General features: G+C 39.9%; 1 protein-coding gene across 3 annotated transcripts in view; it reads left to right on the plus strand.

Moving 5' to 3' along the window:
- fkbp15b (FKBP prolyl isomerase family member 15b) overlaps window positions 1-20,356 on the plus strand; it is a 70,350-nt gene that overhangs the window by 36,289 nt on the left and 13,705 nt on the right. For all 3 annotated transcript variants that reach the window (XM_049578762.1, XM_049578763.1, XM_049578764.1), the window contains exons 19-27: window positions 3,218-3,320; window positions 8,538-8,709; window positions 11,092-11,228; window positions 13,267-13,422; window positions 13,646-13,798; window positions 15,092-15,184; window positions 15,456-15,569; window positions 18,118-18,225; window positions 19,317-19,975. In XM_049578762.1, the coding sequence (XP_049434719.1) occupies window positions 3,218-3,320; window positions 8,538-8,709; window positions 11,092-11,228; window positions 13,267-13,422; window positions 13,646-13,798; window positions 15,092-15,184; window positions 15,456-15,569; window positions 18,118-18,225; window positions 19,317-19,975 (1,695 nt within the window). The remainder of the gene's footprint in view (window positions 1-3,217; window positions 3,321-8,537; window positions 8,710-11,091; window positions 11,229-13,266; window positions 13,423-13,645; window positions 13,799-15,091; window positions 15,185-15,455; window positions 15,570-18,117; window positions 18,226-19,316; window positions 19,976-20,356) is intronic.

Consider the following 20,356-nt stretch of genomic DNA (forward strand, 5'->3'; position numbering starts at 1 on the left):
GAACAATAAAATATTAATACTGACCGATGAACATATAGCCTATATTTATTTTTATCTATTTATTTATTTATTAAATAAAATTTAAATTAAAATTTATTATTTTTTTTATCTATCTATCTATCTATATATATATATATATATATATATATATATATATGTATATATATATATATATATTTTTTTAACACTGTCACTTTGTTAGCAAACTGGGGACTTTTGCTCATGACATTTTCAGGCCTTTTTAGCTTGGTTAATGCATATTTTAGATATTTAGCTTACTGTGGCCAAAATTGTTTACAGAAACACCAAGTTCTTCATATATATTCATATATCTAGCCTCCTAAATTTGCTCCCAAAGTGCACCAGATTGATGTATTTTAACTTTAAAATAGTCAAACTTTTCTTCCGGGGGGGCATGCCCCCGGACGAAAAGTCCAGGGGCATGCCCCCCCGGAAGAAAGCCCCCTAGAAGTGCCCCCTAGAAGTGCCCCCTAGAAGTTCAGAGGCTCTCTCTTTTTTCACCATACCTGTGTTTGCATCACTGCATTATGGTACTTGGCTACAATCGGCTATTAAGAATAATTAAATATGATGTGAAATATGATACACTGATATATTTACTCAGATGTCGCATATTCTCTGAGAAAAAAAACAACAACCGAGAAGTCTGGAAATTTGGGTATGGAAAAGTATGGAATTTTGAAATTCCAAATGTGTAGGAACCCTGGAAATTCTAAGAAAATTCTTAGAACTGTGACGTTTTCTTAGAATTTCCCCCTGAAAGTTAAGACTAGGTCCTTGTAAAGATAAAAATTATTCACTAAGCCTCTTAGACCTTAAAAGAGCTCCTAAGTTGAAAAACTGTTAGGATTAGAGAGGAGGACTTTTAAGAGGCTTAAGAGTTTCTTAAGCAGAGGAGAAAATGGTGGAAAGACAAAGAGGTATGGGAAATATTCTCCGAACACTGGATGACAGTGAGTAAATGAAATGCTACAGGTTAGATAATGCAGGGATAATATTTGTGGTCGATTTCTGTAGGCATACACACATATTTCAAACCCAACACAGTAAGGCTGTAACAACAGAAATAAAATGATCACATCACTGAGATAGTTGGAAAAACTGGACAAATGCACCAATGCAGCAGTGATGCCTTGAGTCTGTCTCATCCTTCCATCAGCTGAGTGATCGCACTAACGATGGGAACACTTTCACAGTTAGTAGTTCATTTCATGTCCACTGGGTGTCCACACCTTGCAGGCTCACAAAGGGTGATAAATGTTTCTGTCCCTTACTTGCTTAGAGTTGCACTGAAAACTTTCCTAAATCACTCCTAGGTTAAGACTCCTTACTAAAATTGCTTAGGCTTAGTTAGGATCTCCCTGTGAGTATCTTAGAATGTTGTGAATACGGCCCCAGGATAGCAGCCAAAAAACACTCGTATTCTGTGCCCGATCAGGATGCTCAGAGCAAAGGATCCGCTGTCCGCTAGTTAGCTGTACACTGTGACAGGGAAGTGCAAATTCAACAAGATCTCAGGGCATTGCTAAAGCTGGTACAAGGCAATACATATGATGCTCTGTGTATTTTATACAAAAAGGTTTTTTATATTAGGCACAATGGGAATCAAGGCAGTGGAATCCTACATGTGGAGTTAGAAACACAAAATGGCCCAGAAAACCTTAACAATTGCCAGATATTTTCCTCAAAAAGTCGTGATTTATATTGTAACATCATGTTTGTGCGTGTGTGTCTTTCGGACCCGTGTGTTAATGACAAAAAGAGTGAAAAAAATTGCATTTCCCGTCATGGGGATTAATAAAGTATATAAAAAATTAAATAAATAAATAATAAACATTTGGGCAATATTGTCCACAACTTCAAGTAACTGATGTTGATCCATGTTTTGTTTTTTTTTTGTTTTTTTGTAAAATTGGTCTCAAATTTAATTCAGAGTGCCATTACAAATGTCTTAAATCTAACCTGCCTCATATTCAGTCAGTGTTGGGTTGTTACTCAAAACAGTGGTGTGTCACACATTACTTGTTAGTTATAACAACACTTCATTACATTACATTACATTGCATTACTTTACTTAATTACACTCTGTAGAATGTTCTTTGTTACATTACTTGTTAATCTTGAGTTACTTTGCAACATTGCCTGAAATGCATTGTTACATAAATGCAAGTTAACAATATTGTAACGTTAAACCTTCCATACGCCCACATAACAGCGCTAAGCAAGGATTGCAGAATGCAGCAGGCTATAACTGCCTCAAATGAAACTATATCAATATACAAAGAGGTCAGCCTTCCTAACTCCACATAGTATAATGTTAATTGTCTCAAAATAAAATATCAATAGGCCAAAATAAAATAGTATAGACACTAGCATTCTGAACATTATTAGATGATGGCAGACTTGAAAGCAAAAAAACAGGTTTAAATGGCATCTGATCAGTATTTAGTGGGCCAAACACACTCACCTGAGTTGCTCGCTCACCAAACCATGGCTTAATAGCAGATTAGTCTAGTTTGTTTGTTGTTTATCACTTAAACAGTGGTTATACATCATGAGGAGGAGTCTCTCAAATTGTTTGTCAGACAGCCTGTTCCTCATTGGAGTCAGCACAGACTAAAGGCTGAGGAGCCTCTCCATGGGCACACTGGACAGTGACACTGATGTTGGCATGTTTGACAATTTTTTTTCTTTCCATCCATTATATAGATAGTAAAGAAACTTGTGCAGCACAAGTAACTGTAATGAGATAACTGAATTTAAAACAGTAACATGTTACATTACTGCATTACTGACAAATGTAATGAGATTACAGTAATCTGTTAACCAACACTGCTTTTGTTTTAGTCCAATCCTGATGCCAGGAGAAACTAAAATGAGTGCATTAGAAAAAAAAAGAAAAAAAGCATTGTATCTGATAAGGATGATTAAAAACAATATAAGTGGCATTGCTTGGTACACTATCTGATCTTACATATTACTGTTTCAAGCAGGATAGGCAATGGACGGTGTCTTGCAAATAGTTTGAAAAGGCTGGGAATATTTCGGTTGTCAGTGTCTGTCACACAGTGATTTGATCTGGTTTGATTAACAGTAACAGCAGACCAAACTGACTGGTATATGTTAAAAAATTATCAAGATTTTGTTGTTAGCTTGTAGTACCCAAGATTAATGTGGTCATGCTGTGGTTGTCTAGGTACATGGAGCAGAGTAACCTGCTGCTAGAACAAAGGAACGACTCCCTCAAGACATCCAGTGAGCAAAACCAGGCCAGATTACTGCAGGCTGAGCAGGACAAGGTGAGGATTTGTCTTTAGCCCCTTTTCCACCGCAGGAACTTTTATCAATTACCCGGAATTTTGAAAAACCTCTGCGCGTTTCCACCGTAATTACCTGGGTAAAAAACTTTCCCTCAACCCCAAATTTACCCTGGAAAAAGTACCTAGTAGGGGGGTAGGACTTTTCAGATTACCCTGAATTCTTGAGGGGTGGGGCTGTTTGCTGAAGAACACTGATTGGTGGAACACACAATTGCAGTGTTCCGCACTTCTGGTACGGGCAGCCGCTTAAAACTTTATTTCATTTCTACAGGCTTCACTTCGTTTCTGTTTTGATTAAGGATGGGTACCGAAACCCAGTACTAAATTAGCCCCGGTGCTAAATTATTAAAGACTGTACTATTGATAAGCGCTAACGGTATTGGTTCTTTTGTGCCGGCGCTGATCTCCTCTACACACATGTTTTAGCGTATCTGGATCTGTGGTGGTGTTGCAATAGTGGCGCACCACGTTAATCGTGCACCTATTATTTATTTTCCCATGATGGAGCGGGTTCAAATCCTGTGAAAATGTTCTTTTTAACGTCTCAAAGGGCTGAACGGTTCTTTAATATGGCACATGTTTATTTAGACGGGCACCAAAGACGAAACTGTGTAGGCCTATTTAGAAAATTTATTAGAGATAGGAGTTAAATTGACAGGAAAAGCAACTTGGCCTCTTTCTGTTTTCATCATTCCGTCATAACAAGTGTGATTCAAACCGCGACTGAGTGTTGGTCCGTGACTGGGTTCCTCCAACAAAAGTCCAAAGACAGATCAGGTCAGCTATGTTTTGATATTGTTCTGAAAAATTGAATGAAGAGGCTTTCGCGAGGACAGCTACGAGTTCTCTTCCTGGTTGAAAACAGCTGTTGTCACCACGACAACCATAGACGCATTTGACTGAAAGTCGCCAGTTAACATAGTCGGGAGTAAATCCGAAACACAGCGGAAACAAAGTGAAGACAAATCGAAAATGACTCGAGTTGACGGCAGCTACACTCGTTAGTGTAAGTGAAATTAACCCTTAGCGAGTAAGAAGCCAGTAATTAATCAATACATGTGTTCAGCAGCTGAACATGTAGACAGTGATGTAGACAGTGATATTCAATATGCTCCGCCCACAGTCGCTCATACACCGACACCAACGTTACATCTTACGCAAGGACAGCACGCTAGTTCAGCTGATAGTGAATTGTTACTAATAAGCTCTAATGACAGCTGTCTGTATGTTGACTAACTTAGTTTGACACTTATCGTAAAATACTTTTAAACTGAGCTGTTGGCTGAGACAAACAGCCCCAACTCTCTCTACCCGCACGTAACCAGCCAAGCTGGCAGAACCAAATACAGGGCACACGTCGAATCATTTACGTCATCACGCTAATTTGAATAAATTTTCCGGAACTTGAAGTGAGGTGGAAACGCAAACCACACAGATTACCAGGAATTCTTTTACCCAGGTAAACAAATTCCTGGTAATAAAAGTTCCTGGAAATGTTGGTGGAAAAGGGGCTTTTGTAGGGAAAAGGTGAACAATTGAGACTGTAGATGGTGCCTTCAGAGTGCAACAAGCATTACTGTTTTTGCAGTGCTGACAGACGACACTGTTAGTAAGAAGATGTTTGATTTTGATGGACCTAAACCATCACATAAGAGATAGATACGACTTTATTGTCAGTCATGCATACACATAGAGACAGTGCATGTAAATGAAATTACGTTGCCTTAGCCCCTTTTACACTGGCTGATTGGGCTTTCCTGCAAATTTGCACAATTCCTATCTTAAAAGGGCTCTTGGCTCACATTTCCTGATAATTAAAAAAAGTGCACATACACCAGAGAATTGAGTATTTTAGGAGGAACTGTCTACATTGCATAGTTTGTCCACCAGAGAGCACTGACATGTTTATTTCCTAACTGGAACTTTCCTAACTGCATAATTGTAAAATGTCCTGCTTAATACATATCTTGGCCTTTAATAACCAAATTGACCTGGAGCATTATCATTTATTGGAGAAAAAAAAGATTAACGTTATTATTATTGGTCAGTATAATAGATTTTCTTACTTTTAATGACCAGTATTAGTATCAACCTCAAAATCCCAGGCAGTTCACTTGAAATGGTCCAAGACACAAGAGGCAACAATAGAATAGAATGCATGAAATAGTGAATACATTTCTACGTAGAATAGCGTTACCAGTATTATTTTGGCTTGACCATGCATTCAATAGGGTGTTAATTAGGTCTTTATTACTTAGGATTGCTGAGTAGATTTCATACTTACTTCCTCATAGAGAGTTCAGACCTGACATTGACATGCGTCTTGGGGGATTGGTTCACAAGTTGACAGCTCTATGTCTGTGTTCACTTTTGACATTACAAGGCGACTTCATATCCAACTCGAGTGACATTTCAAGTGTCTCGCCTTCCTCACGCTAAATGTAAATAAACATATACATAATTTTTGTTCGCAGAGACCAAATGCGTGGTTGTTTTTACCAGGCAGGAGGTTTATGGTGCTATATGCACACTTTAAGCCATTTATATTTAAAATGGGTAAAGTGATATTTCATTGCAGAGTTGCTCACAATGCGTAGATTTGCTCAGACCCTCCTTTCTCTGTCTCTGTCTTACTCTCTCTCTGTGTTCATCATAAGACAAACACACAGTGTGGTCCCTGCGCCTCCCCAGCGCTAGGACACTGCTGCTGCACGAGTGCGTGCTCTGTGCCGGCAACAGTTGGTGAGAGTTTGCCCACACATACAGTGACGGGGCTTATCATTAGCATCACACGGCTAACGTTACCTAATGGGTAACAGTTAGAGCCATTTCAGTGTCAGTGTGAGTTTGTAAGGACAGTTGAACAGGTGCTACTGTGTTAGCTTGTACTACCCAGGCAGATGTTGAACTAACCCAAGGGACTAAAGCAGCTCCAGGCATGGTCCTTCAGTGCTGTGTCTAGGAAGCAGCAGGTTTTGAGTATGCATTTGGTGTATTCACACCTACTTAGAGCTTTCCATTTGTTATCTGTTTGCCCTGGACGCATGTTCATACCAGGTGTTAAAGGGGTCTTGTCGTCACACTTTTTTGTAGCAGCATCCGCACGGATTAATCAATCAAAAACACAAGATGGAGCCAGCTCCTTTATGATATCAGATATTGTTAAATATTCTCAAGTTTCATTCGGTATTATCAAGTTTCTTTCATACTTTCAAGATTTCATTCCATATATTCAAACTTTAATTCCATATATTCAAGTTTAATTCCATGTATTCAGGGTTCATTTCATATATCCATAGTTTTATTCTATAAATTCACTTTTTTTCTATATATTTAACTTTCCCTCCATATGTTCAACTTTTATTCCATGTATGTAAACTTTTATTTTATATATTCAAGTTTCATTCCATAAAATAAAGTTTCATTCTGTATATTCAAGGTAAATTTCATATATTACTCTATACTCTTTCACTCTATATATTCAACTTTCCTTCCATTGTGGATAGAGATTTATTTTTTTCACCTAAATAAACTTAAAAAACCCATGGGTTTTTTAAAAAAATGTATTAATATAATTAATGTTTGAGAGTTAGTTTTCACAGGACAATGATAATTGGTAAATTCCTTTCCAAAACTGACTGAACACTGGTGTTCTATAGTGGTGATAAGTGGTAAATTTGGAATAGTAACATCAGGGCACATGCCTTTTTAATCCTCTATTCTGTGAATTCTGAATGTCACTACAGGATTTTGACTTCAGTAATACAACTTAATATTTACCTCTATTGGTGGATATTGGGTTGGTATATTTTTAGCCATTTACTGTCTTGTTTTCTGTTACAAATCTGATGCTAATGATTAGTGCTTCACTAACTGCCAACTGCTCTCTGCCTGGTTATTTGCGCTGCAGTGCTGCTCTGAGGAAAATCTAGCATTTACTGCTCTCTCTTCTCAGCATACACTGCCTCAGGACCTGGGCTTCGGGCAGGTGAGCTGGTTTTCTCTGTGTTCCGCTACCAGACTGGGGTCAAATGCTACCAGTAAAAGAGGAAAACTAGCGCAAATTTGCAAAAGTTGCCACCATGTACACACATGCATCCATTTGTTTATGCATTACCACACAACAGTTGTCACTAATACAATGATGCCTCACTACTACATCTGGTTCATGAGTTTTGAAAGGTGACACAGCAAAATAGTGTGTGGTGTTTGTATGAGCAAATCAACAGCTGTTTTGAGCAAACAAAGCAAAGACAACTCCTCAGTGAATGTGCCATTGACATTTTAAACTCTGGAAGAAAAACCTTCTCTTTCTGACCAAAGAAATAATCATTGTAAATAATTATTTTTCATTATTTTGCAAATATGTCTGTTTAGCGAGCACAACTAATAAGTCTCTGAATCAGTAAATGGTCAATTCCTGCACATTAAAACACATCCCTTTAACTGAATTTCACTATTTATTTCATTTGCACTATTCATTTCATTTGTGCAATAATCATTCACAGCATAATTAGTCATAATTGATCACTGCCCTTGTACTGAGGTAGCTGCTTGTGTGTTTTTCATATGTCTGCCTTTTCTAACTGTGATTTTGTTAATAACATTTAGTACTTAGATACTTTTTATAGTTTTTTTCTATTTTGTTTGTGTACATGTTTACACCAAGGGTCTGGGAGAAACGGTATTTCAGTCCCGTCTATGTCCTGTACATATAGCAGAACTGACAATAGAGTTGACTTTGACTCTGAAGTTGAAGGACAGTAAGTTTAGGCAATTACTGCAAGTGATTTAAAATTCACTTTGGATAAAATACTGAGACTTAACAGATGATCTAACAATCTGGTTTGTCCTGATCAAGCACCACTTCCAGACAGGCTACTTAAAATGTTATCATCATGTGGAACTACTATTTGACCCAGATCTGACTGCTGCCACTGCAGTCATTCTTTATATATCATACTTTATTGACAATTTAACTAATTTTTCTTTCTCCTTTTTCCCTTCTGTCTCATTTTCCATCAGCCATCATTTGCCATTTGTCTCTTACAGGTCCACAATGCTCACACTGCTAGCACCAGTAGCCACTCATCTAGACTGTCACTATGTTGTTACACTGTCTCTTGTATGGCCTAGGTTTTCACTGGTACATCCCCTCTTCTCTCCCCTCCCCATGTCCCTCTGCATCTCCATCAGGTTCGTCTGACGGAGGATCTGGCGTCGTCCACAGCCCAGCTGTCTGAACTGCAACTGAAAGCTACAGCTCATCAGCAGAAGGCCATTGAGCTGCAGAGTAAGCTTAGCTCAGTGCTGCAGGACAGTGAGAGGCAGTCCCAGCGCATCGTTGCCATGGAACCGCAGCTGGAAGGTTTGTATAGTAGTTTTTAGTTTTGTAACTACAATAATTCCCACCTTCATGGCAGTTATAATGTTCAGTTTTTGTTGAAACATATTTAGAGAGGGGTTTAAAGGAAGGAAGATTATGATGCATTCTAATCTTTTAATGTTTTGAGTCTACCCTCATTGATATTGATGGGGTAGACAAAACATTTGGAACACCTTCAAGTAAAATGCAGTCAAAATGAACAGCAGTGCAAATTCCAGCCTTCAAAGTGACCTTGAAGGTAAATTCACATCTCTTTAAAAGAGCTTCAAATAACAAACAGACATAATCAGCTGGCAACTGGGGTGTTTGTGGTTACACTTGTTTAGGTAGTCCTTTACTCTGTTCTACATATGTTCTTTAACCCTATGGGCCCGAACAACGTATAGTGTGTCCAAATTCACACCCGTTATTCTCTGTGGATTTTCTCTGCAACCGTTCGTCATAGTGAGAAGCCACGCATATCACGTGAAACAACGCAATCATAGCTTTCCGACAAGACCAAGCACTTGTCGGTAGTCCAATGTTTTCACAGTGGAAAAACAATGATAAAGTTACACTAAAATTATGTATAACAGAGCTTTCATACAGCTTTGCACACACATTACTCTTGGATGGATTACTCGCAAATGCAGGTTCGCACAGAAATGCCACGCATATCACATGAAAGTGCAGGAGCAGAGCTTTCCACTGATACCACACACATCATTGTGCTGTCATCCCATCACGCTATAAATACAGATCAAGTGTAAATAAAAACCTGATGAATTTCTTCACAATCCATTATACAGATCTTGTTATCAGTCACTTCATATAGTGAGGAATATCGTATCTTACCACGTCTTAGGCTTGCGTGTGTTTCTCCCTGTCTATCCACATTTGTAGTCCGGCTTTCAAGATGCAAATATCTCCATATTGTCCAGTTGACACTCCATCAAACTTTGTATGACAAGACCAGCGCCTTCACCTTTGCGCACCCAGAAAACTTTAGCCTAATTATGCATGCATGACAGGTCAGTAGTCACCATATACATTGAGGGAGACACATGCCCCCCCATCAATGCCCAAAATGCCCCCTCAGTATATAACGGAAACTGAAAAATAACAACAAACTTTGTTTACTGCAAACAAAGTGGCAAATATTATCTTGGAGGACATCATTGCACTTTGTTGACTATTTGTCTATGATCTTAGATGTAAATATTGCATGTTTCTTTCAGATAAAACACATTTTTGACTTGTGAATTTTTGAATGGAATTTCTTGCAATAATGAAAAAAATACTGGCAATCATGTCTGCCTGGCACAAACCACATGTTTTGGACAGCTGTGAAGTGACAGAATGTCCCACCATCATGGTTCTTATATTGCCAGATTCCAGAGAGTCTCCCCTCTTCATATATGGCAGAATATGTCATTTTCCAGCTTGCTATGGTGAGATACATGTAAAAATGTAATAATTTAGTCACATGGATTTTTTTTTTCATTAATATGAAAATTAATAGAAAATACAGGCACATAGGAGGACATGAAATGATGGCAAATCTGGTTAGCCCAGATTGTCCTGAAAAAACAAGATATAGCATGTGTATGTAACCTTTATAATGACTGTGATATGATCTTAAAAGTAAAGGCAGTAAAAATACCCCAAAAAGGCCTAGGGCCCATAGGGTTAATCTATCCTGATTTAATATGTTAGCTAGCTAAAACAATAAAATCAATAATAATAATAAATCAATACTCATGTAGTCGTAAGTAGTAAGACTATAAGCAGCACGCATCCAAGAAGATGCTACAAAAATCACTGACAGTGCAATATATGGTGAGACAAAACACCAAGCAGACAAAGCTCCTTCCAAAACAAGTGAATCTGGGGCTGCCTTTTGTTTTTGTTAATGTTACTGTTTACAAAGAGTAACCGTCAATTCCTGCAAGGTATACCTTTTAATAGACACTGGTCTGACAGGTGCAGTGGTGAGCACTGTCACTACACAGCAAGAGGATTCCTGGTTCGAACCCAGGATTGGGGATTCGGACCTAGCGTGGGGGAGCCCTTCTGTGCTGAGTTTGCATGTTCTCCCTGTGTCAGCGTGGCTTTTCTTCCGGCTTCCTCCCATAGTCCAAAGACATGCAGGTTAGGTTTACTGGTGACTCTAAATTGTCCTTCGCTGTGAATGTGAGTGTGAATGGTTGTCTGTCTCTATGTGTCAGCCCTGTGATAGTCTGGTGACCTGTCCAGGGTGTACCCCGCCTCTCGCCCAGTGTCAGCTGGGATAGGCTCCAGCACCCCCGCAACTTCTAATGGGATAAGCAGTTACAGAAAATGGATGAATAAATGGTCTAACAGTGCTGTGCATATGTGTTTCAGAGCTGAAGGAGGAAGCAGAGAGGGCCCAGGCTCAGTACCACTCAGAGAAGCAAAGACGCAAAGAATTGGAACTGAGAGTCAACAACATGGAGGAGGGACTGCAGGACCTCCAGACTGATAAAGAGAGCCTAGAACGAGTAAGCATACTTCAGAATCAGAATCAGAATCTCTTTATTGTCATTGTACGAGTACAACGAAATTGAGGTTGCAGCTCTCAGATTCAGTGCAATCAAAGTATAAGTTAAAAACAAGGCAGCAAAACAACAGCTATAAAAATATTATAAAAAGAAACTACAACACTATAACACTAACTGTACAAATCAAATTACAAAACAAATTCCACTAGTATACAGGTTTACACTATCATTGCAAGTAGAACCCAGTGAAAATACACAGGAATATTGCACAGACAGCATAATATTGCACAGATTGCTGTATATTGCACAGTAGAGTATTTAGTGGACATTCAGGTGTTTTCAGGATTGTGTGATAAGTTCATTGCGATGACAGCTGGGGGGTAGAAGCTGTTTTTCAGTCTGTTTGTTTTTGCTTTGATGGTCCTAAAGCGCCTTCCTGAGGGCAACAGTTCAAATAGGTGGTGACCAGGGTGGGATGGGTCTCTGAGGATGCTGTGGGCAGCGTGTATTGTAAATGTCCTCAAGAGATGGAAGAGGGCAGCCAATGAGCTTTTGGCACTGTTAATGACCCTCTGCAGCACCTTTCTGTCTGCTGCCGTGCAGCTGGCAAACCACAGCAAGATGCCGTGGCTCAGCACTGTCTCCACAGTGCAACGGCAGAAGGACACTAGCAGTTTCTGTGTTAAGTTATTCTTCCTGAGTATCCTAAGGGAATATAGTCTCTGTTGTGCCTTCTTCAGCAGTGCCGTGGTGTTTGTTGTCCATGACAGGTCCTCCTTTATGTGAGTGCCCAGGAACCTGAAGTCTGAGACCATTTCCACTCCATCCCCATTGATGACAATAGTCTGAATGTCAGATTCCCTCCTCCTGAAGTCGACTATCAGCTCTTTTGTCATGGAGGTGTTGAGGATGAGGTTGTTCATGGAGCACCATGCTGACAGCCTTTTCAACTCCTCCCTGCATGCAGTCTCATCTCCTCCTGAGATGAGCCCCACTATGGTGGTATCATCTGCAAACTTAATGATGGCCTTGTTGGAGTGGGTGGGGGTGCAGTCGTGGCTATAGAGGGTATAGAGCAGGGGACTCAACACGCAGCCCTGTGGGGAGCCATTGCTGATGCCGAGAGCTGAGGAGAGATGGGGTCCTACTCTCACCCTCTGGGAGTGGTCTGTCAGGAAGTTATTGATCCAGTTGCAGATGTGCTGTGAAAACCCCAAGTCCAATAGTTTGATAACCAGTATGCTTGGTATTATGGTGCAGAGCTAAAGTCTATGAAGAACAGCCTGGCATCCCTTGCTGTTCCACGTGAGTGAGTGTGGTGTGGAGAGCTGTGGCAATGGCGTCTTCTGTAGACCAATTTGCTCTGTATGCAAACTAGTAGGGATCAAAAGTGGGTGGCAGGCTTGTTATGATGCGACTCCAAACCAGTTTCTCAAAATACTTAATAATAATGGGTGTAAGTACCACTGGCCGGTAGTCGTTGGGGCTGCTGGCGTTGGTCCTCTTTGGTAGAGGAATGATTGTGGAGGACTTCAGGCAGGGTGGGATCGACCACTGGGATAGGGACTGGTTGAATAAGTTGGTGAACTCACCGGCCAGTTGGTCTGCACAGTCTCTCAGCACCCTCCCAGTCACACTGTGTGGTCCAACAGCTTTTCTGGGATTCACTGTGGCCGCCACACTCACCTCAAAACGGGCGAAGAAGTGATTCAGCTCCTAGTTAGGTTGCTGGACCTGTAGTTGGTGATGTTTTGGACCCCTTGCCACACCTGCCGTTTGTTGTAGCTGCTGAAGTGGTCCTCAGTCTTCCTCTTATATGCTGTCTTGGCCTCCCTAATGCCTCTACTTCATGTTTTTGCTCTTCTGTTAGTGAAAGGGGACAGACTTTGGTTCTCCACGGAGGGTGTGCACTTACTAGTGAACAGAGGTCACCCTGGAAACAAATATGTTAAACAACTTCTGATATTTCGAGAGAATTTGAAATGTGAGAAAATTGTAGTGTAAATGTTGACAAACAGTTGTTTCCCTTCCCTTTAAGACCCTTTCTGAAAGGAAGAAGAAGTGGCAGGCTGAGCGTCAACGTCGGGATGAGGAGATGGAGGAGCACCGTAAGAGCATCCAGCAGGAGTTAGACAAGCTCAGAGCTCAGCTTCGCAAGGCCAGGACCTGCACTGACAACGCTGCATCTGAACAGGTTGCATCTAGTGAAAGGGCTGTGCAACATATAATATACTGCAGGAATATAAATGATAACATGAAGGTGTCGTAACTTGAAATCTGTCTATCTGAGTTCCCTTGAATATATTCTGGATCAGTTAATAAAACACATTGTATGAAAGCGTTTACCTCAAGTGGCTACATTGCCAACATTGCTTTACATAAAACCACTACTGACATATACCGTGTATGTGTTGCAGTTGTCTCAGCTGCAGGCAGAGTTGGAGGAGGAATGGAAGGGGAAGTGTGAGCAGATGGTGGCCTCTGCTAAAGAGCAGCACACTAGAGAGCTGTCTGAACTAACAGATCAGAGAGATGCTCTGCAGGACAAGCTAACCCAGCTACAGGAAAAGGTAGACAAACTAGCTATAATAAAACACACATATTCAGTTTGATCACAAAGTTTTACATGGTGATTGTTGAAAAACTCCAATTTGCACATGATGGCCACATAATGACTCTGAAGAATTATACTATTGAAAATGTAGTTTAAAAAAAAAATTATGGCGAAAACATAGTTTCTTCCAACACTAGAATTAAGATAAAAATATTCACAAATGAAAAAACACTAATGGTCGGCGATAAGTAGTGTTTAGCTTTTGATTGAACACTAAATTAAAACCCTTGCCGCATACTGCAGCACAATCAAACAGATGTGCAACTCAGAGCATCAGAAGTGTCTTTGACACCAGACTCAGAGTGGACCGGTGGAACTGGAAAATACATATTTTACTTCAATAAAATCTATTTTATCATTATTTTGAGTCACATTGTTGAAATAATTTAGTCGTCTGTGTTCAAGCAGGATAATAGCAGGTCTCCATTGTGCGTCGGGCTTTCTATTTCCTTGTCTGAGATTTTTTCTTTTTTAATTACTACTTACGTTTTACAAGTGATTTCCCAAATTTGTTCTTGAGTTGTGATATGCCAATTGCTTTTGGCAAATCTGGCACTCTGCTTTCTGGGGGTTGTCGGGGCATATTTTAAAGTGCAACCACACATCTGATGACCTCTTGGACATGTCTGCTAGCTCTGAGTGCGCTCGTTGTCAGTATCGGACTGGTGGGGGTTAGTGTTGAATTTAAGGCCTCCCACCAAAAAAACGAGAAAAAAAGCGCAGAAGCTTCGAATTTTTTTTTTCACAATCGAATCCTGTGCCATTGAACGAAGCTTCAGATTTTTTGGGTCAGCCCTAAGTAGTTTAGCTAAAATAACAGCTAAAACAGCTAACCAATCAGCAATTTTTTTTAAAATAATCTAAGTAGCTAGTAATGTAGTTACATTTTTGTTGTAACTACTGTTATTGTTCAGAAAACATCAATTATTATCAGCTCTCAAAATAGAGAACTGAGCACTTTAAATTTTAGATGTACAAATGTCTTCTTTTCTTTTGTAATCCACATTTTTAAAGGGGGCTGCACTCATTTTCAAAATTCATACATATTATTCTTGTGGTCTAAGGCAAAAATATTAGTAAACATGAACTCTCTCCCAAATCCAGAAGCTAGAGTGGTAAAACTCAAACTTGTGATGTCACAGGGTATGAAGTCTGATTTTTTTCCCCTTCTTTTACACATGGAGTCACAATAACTGGAAACAAGTAAAAGTTGATTATATAGTATGATGGGCTCTCTTACTCTCAACAGTTTATGGCTCTGAAGCAGTCAAGAGAATCAGAAGAACAGACTTTGCTACAACACCACAGGCAGACTGAAGAGCTGCAAGTTCTTCAGGAAAAAGTAAGATGGATGACTAATTGTCACCTGTGCTTCTAATTCTACTAAATGGTCATCACTGGGAGAGATTGCATTAGTCAGAGATGTCATTTTCCAGGAACTTTGTAGAATATCACGTCTACACAACTGCCACTCATTCCTCAACATAATCCTTGTTTGCGGCTTGTAATGCCGTGACACACGCACACACACACACACACACACACACACACACACACACACACACACACACAAACACACACACGCACAGTCACTGTATGTTATTCTCTTTAAGCACACAGCTTTGGAGCAGCAAGACGCAGCTGTAAGGGAGAAACTGGAAAGAAGAGTGGCTGAACTGGAGAAGAAACTGGCAGAGCAGCAAAGTTCAGGAAACACTTCAGCAGAAGTGAGGAGTCATCCATGAACACACACACACACACTCATGCTTGCACAAAACAATAAACTAAGGCTGCAGCACATTTGTTCCCTCCTGTTTCCATCATTCCTGAGAAGACTATAACTTTGTCACTGCAAGTGACGGAATGAAAATTCAAAATGTTCAGCAGTAGCTTGTTACCACCTCCCGTAAAGGATGACTGAGCCTTCAGCTCCTCAACTCCCAGTTCCCAGCTTGCTTTTCACCACCCACAAACAGGAAGTACAAGCTACATGGGACACAATATGATGAATGCTTGCACATTTTAATTTAATTCACTCCAGCTGTCCTGCAGTAAACTCTGCCTTTGAGCTTGTTGTATTTTGTATTTTTTGAGACTGTTTCTTTTGATTTAGTTCATGTGGAATTTGAGGCTGTAATTTGTGCTAACAGTTTGATCTTACAACTTTCCTGCCCCATTACATATGCATACATATACATTATAGTATAAATGTATAAATGTAGGATTTATTTAAGTTCCACTGCATTGCACTGAATTAGGGTTGTGCAGGTGTTTTCATTTTTAGGTTATTCCAGGGTACCTCTTCATAGGGTTGGGTACCGAAACTCTGTACTTTTTGTACTTGGTACCCATTCACGTCGGTACTACCGAGTACCGATTCACTTAAAATGAAACGTGTCAAATTTCGGTACCTGAGGTGGAGGTGGAGCGAGAGCGCATGACTCGCACCTCAGACTCAGCAACAATGGCGACAAAAACAACGTGCAGGCAGAAGTTAATGTGCAGCACTGTTCCTAAATGTTCTCAATAAACTGTTGAAACTGAGAAGTTTAGACTATGGGCCCGAACGACTCACAGTGCATCCAAATTCACACCCCTTCTCTGTGGATTTTCTCCGCGACCGTGCATCATAGCGAGAAGCCAGTCAGTAATCCAATGTTTTCACAGCGAAAAATTACAATAAAATGATGTATAACAGAGCTTTCATACAGCTTTGCACACACATTAATCTTGGATGGATTACTCACGAACGCAGGCTCGCACAGAAATGCCACGCACATCACATGAAAGCGCAGGACCACACACATCATTGTGCTGTCATCCCATCACGCTCTAAATCCAGATCAATTGTCTACAAAATAAAAACTTGACGAATTTCTTCACATTATACAGATCTTGTTATCAATCACTTCATATAGTGAGGAATATCGTATCTTACCACGTCTTAGGCTTGCGTGTGTTTCTCCCTGTCTATCCACATTTGTAGTCCGGCTTTCAAGATGCAAATATCTCCATATTGTCCAGTTGACACTCCATCAAACTTTGTATGACAAGACCAGCCACTTCACCTTTGCGCACCCAGACAACTGCAGCCTAATGCATGCTGACAGGGCTGTAGTCACCATATAGCTACATTGAGGGGGACACGTGCCCCCCCATCAATGCCCAAAATGCCCCCCCAGTATATAACGGAAACTGAAAAATAACAACAAACTTTGTTTACTGCAAACAAAGTGGCAAATATTATCTTGGAGGACATCATTGCACTTTGTTGACTATTTGTCTATGATCTTAGATGTAAATATTGCATGTTTCTTTCAGATAAAACACATTTTTGCCTTGTGAATGAGTCAATGGAATTTCTTGCAATAATGAAAAAATACTGGCAAACATGTCCGCCTGACACAAACCACATGTTTTGGACAGCTGTGAAGTGACAGAATGTCCCACCATCATGGTTCTTATATTGCCAGATTCCAGAGAGTCTCCCCTCTTCATATATGGTAGAATATGTCTTTTTCCAACTTGCTATGCTGAGATACATGTAAAAATGTAAGAATTTAGGCACACAGATTTGTTTTTTTCATTGATATAAAAATTAATATAAAATACAGGCACACAGAAGAACATGAAATGATGGCAAATCTGGTTAGCCCAGATTGTCCTGAAAAAACAAGATATAGCATGTGTATGTAGACTTTATAATGACTGTGATATGAACTTAAAAGTAAAGGCAGTAAAAATACCCCAAAAAGGCCTAGGGCCCATAGGGTTAAAAAGTACCGAAATAAGGTACCATTTGGTACTGGTACTGAATTCCAGATACTGGTACCGATACCGTATCGGTTCAATTATGAACGGTACCCAACCCTACCTCTTCAACACTGTATTGTAACATAAAGATCTATAAATCTCTGAAAATCATTCTGTGTAATATTAATCGCTAGATGAACCTGTAAACAGCCACTTAATTATTTCAGTGCAAACACTTTAACAATGAATAGCTGTCAGTTTTTTCAGTCAGAGTTTAAGTTATTTATAAACAGGGTTCCAGTTTATTTGTTCAAGGTTTTTTTTTATTGGCCCAGACATAAGCATAGAATATTCGGGTTATAACATGATTAATGACTAGCGCTGCATATCATAGTTCACAGTTAAAGTACAACTTAAGCTTAGTTTTGATGGCTGATTTGTAGAATTTGATTTGTTGACTAAAGTTAAAGGCCTGTGCATGCATGGGATATTACTCAGCATTTTGGATGTGTGTTCTTGCAGGTGAAGCGTGTGATGAATGGAGTGTTTCATTCTCTGCGAGGGGAGTTTGACCTCAGTGAATCTTACAGTGGCCAGGCTGTGCTGGGGGTGATTGTAACTACCATTAAGGTAAGTGCATTTTAACACAGAAATGCAAAAGCAGCCTGTCTGTGGCAGTCTGGAATGTCAGGAAAGAAAATACATTCAATTAATGACACATTTTACAAAAGGACAAAATAATGGAAATGTATGAATGTAAAAAGGTGTCTTGTATCCACCTCACATATGACTAGTGGTGTATATTACAGTATGTATTCATGAACCCTGTGCTCTTCAGCTACAAGTATTCGCCTAGATATAGCACCTTTAAAATAAAGCTACAAAGTGTTTTACAATAAAACAAATATGAAAAGTAATTTCAGTCTAAACACCAGATACAGAACAAGATGAAATAATTTCAACAAATACCATCACTTAAGAAAAAGCCAGAAGATAAACTTCAATTAGAGGGCAAGATGAACTGAAACACCAAGTCCCTTTTGCTAACTAGGTGTGGCTATAAAGTTTGACAAATAAACAGAGATCTTAATTAGACGCTGGGTCTAGCTGCCATTTATGCTGTGAAACAGTTCACTTTTATACAAGTTATTTGGATGTATAAAGCCTCTTAAAGCCCAGAGGGTCATCGGCTACCTGCTTTAGCTTGTTCTAAGCTGCTTAGATCACACACACAAATATAAATGTACACATCATTAGCTTGGCTAAATCCTTTCCAATTCAGTTGCTCACTTCATTGCACGGACACCATGAGTACCAAAGTATAATTCATTCAGATAATCGGTGTGGTAAACAAGAGAGGAGAAAAAAGTGGTGACTCCCTTCCTCTGTAGCAGTCATAATGTGTGAATGTGTCCATTCCTCCAATTTTTATATTTTCTTTTTAAGGGTCTACCCATCAAAAGAGTCAAAAAAGTTTTTCATAAAAATTGATCCAAGTTGTGAATATTGTCATATGAAATCCATTGCTCACTGACTGCTTCGTTCATCAGACTAATGTAGGATTTTAACTAACGTGTTTGATATGCTTGCAACTAAATAAGTAAATCCTCTGTTTAATTCTAACACCTCTCCCACTCCTTTCCTCTTATTGCCATAAATGTTACCGGTATTTAAGGTACTTAGATACAGGGCATATATGTTTTGGTGACCTTTTTTTCCAGAATGTAACCCTGCAGCTGCTCAGTGGCACAGACAGCTCTTCACTGACATCGAGTGTGAAGGAAGAGGAAGCAGAGGAAGAGGAGGAAGAAGAAACTGATTATGTGAAACAAAGACAGGAGACTGTACAGAGTGCACATGTGAATGGTGACAGAGAAGTCAAAGAGGAAGAAAAGGAGGGAGAAGAACATAAGGCTTATTCAGATTCTCACAGAGTCAGTGAGACCCAGATGGATGAGGGAGTAGCAGCAGAGAAGGAGACAGAGACAGTAACAAAGACACAAAGTGAGGTAGAGGCATTGGAGGACACTGATCTCAATCCTGTTTCTCCATCTGAACTGAAAGTGGAAAAGACAGCAAAGTCTGAAGAAGAGCAGGAGCAGGCAGGATGCTCTGTTCCTGAAATCTCTCCAGAAGAAAAAGACACCAACAGGTCTACAGATCCAGATGATAAACCTGATGAGAGTTCATCACTGCAAGATGCACAAGAGACTGTATCAGAAAGAAATGCTGCAGTGAGCAGTGAGGTGGAGACAGAGAGTGTGGATGATGGTGAGCATGTAGGAGAAATGCATGCTGCCTCTCAGAAAGCCTTTGGACCTCCAGCTAACCCACCTCCACCACCAAATGCACTACCCAACAGCTCAGGAAAAGACACAAGGTGAGTCCTGCCACTAACAATTACTAAATCACATTATTCTTTGCCAATAATGGTGACGGTCAGCAAAATCTGAGAAATGTAGAGTCAGAGCAATGTCTGGCCTCCAGTAATTAACAAGAGCAGCCTCAGTGCTGTGTAAGATCCTGACCGAAAAACATCACAACTGTAATTTAGGGCCAGAAGGGTGGTAAGCTGGTGAAAAACAGCCATTTCAGTGGTTTTGCGTGGTTTTGTATGCAGATAAAGGAATACTTCTGTATACTAATACTGTGTTTGAGAGTGGTACTTGCCATAATATGGATAAGAACAGTAGTCAAATAGGGCTATTCACTGTATAGACCTTAGTTTGTACCAACCCTACCTCTGCACAACACAACTGAT

This window comes from Epinephelus fuscoguttatus, linkage group LG6 (assembly GCF_011397635.1).
Source record: "Epinephelus fuscoguttatus linkage group LG6, E.fuscoguttatus.final_Chr_v1".
Taxonomy (NCBI): Eukaryota; Metazoa; Chordata; class Actinopteri; order Perciformes; family Serranidae; genus Epinephelus; species Epinephelus fuscoguttatus.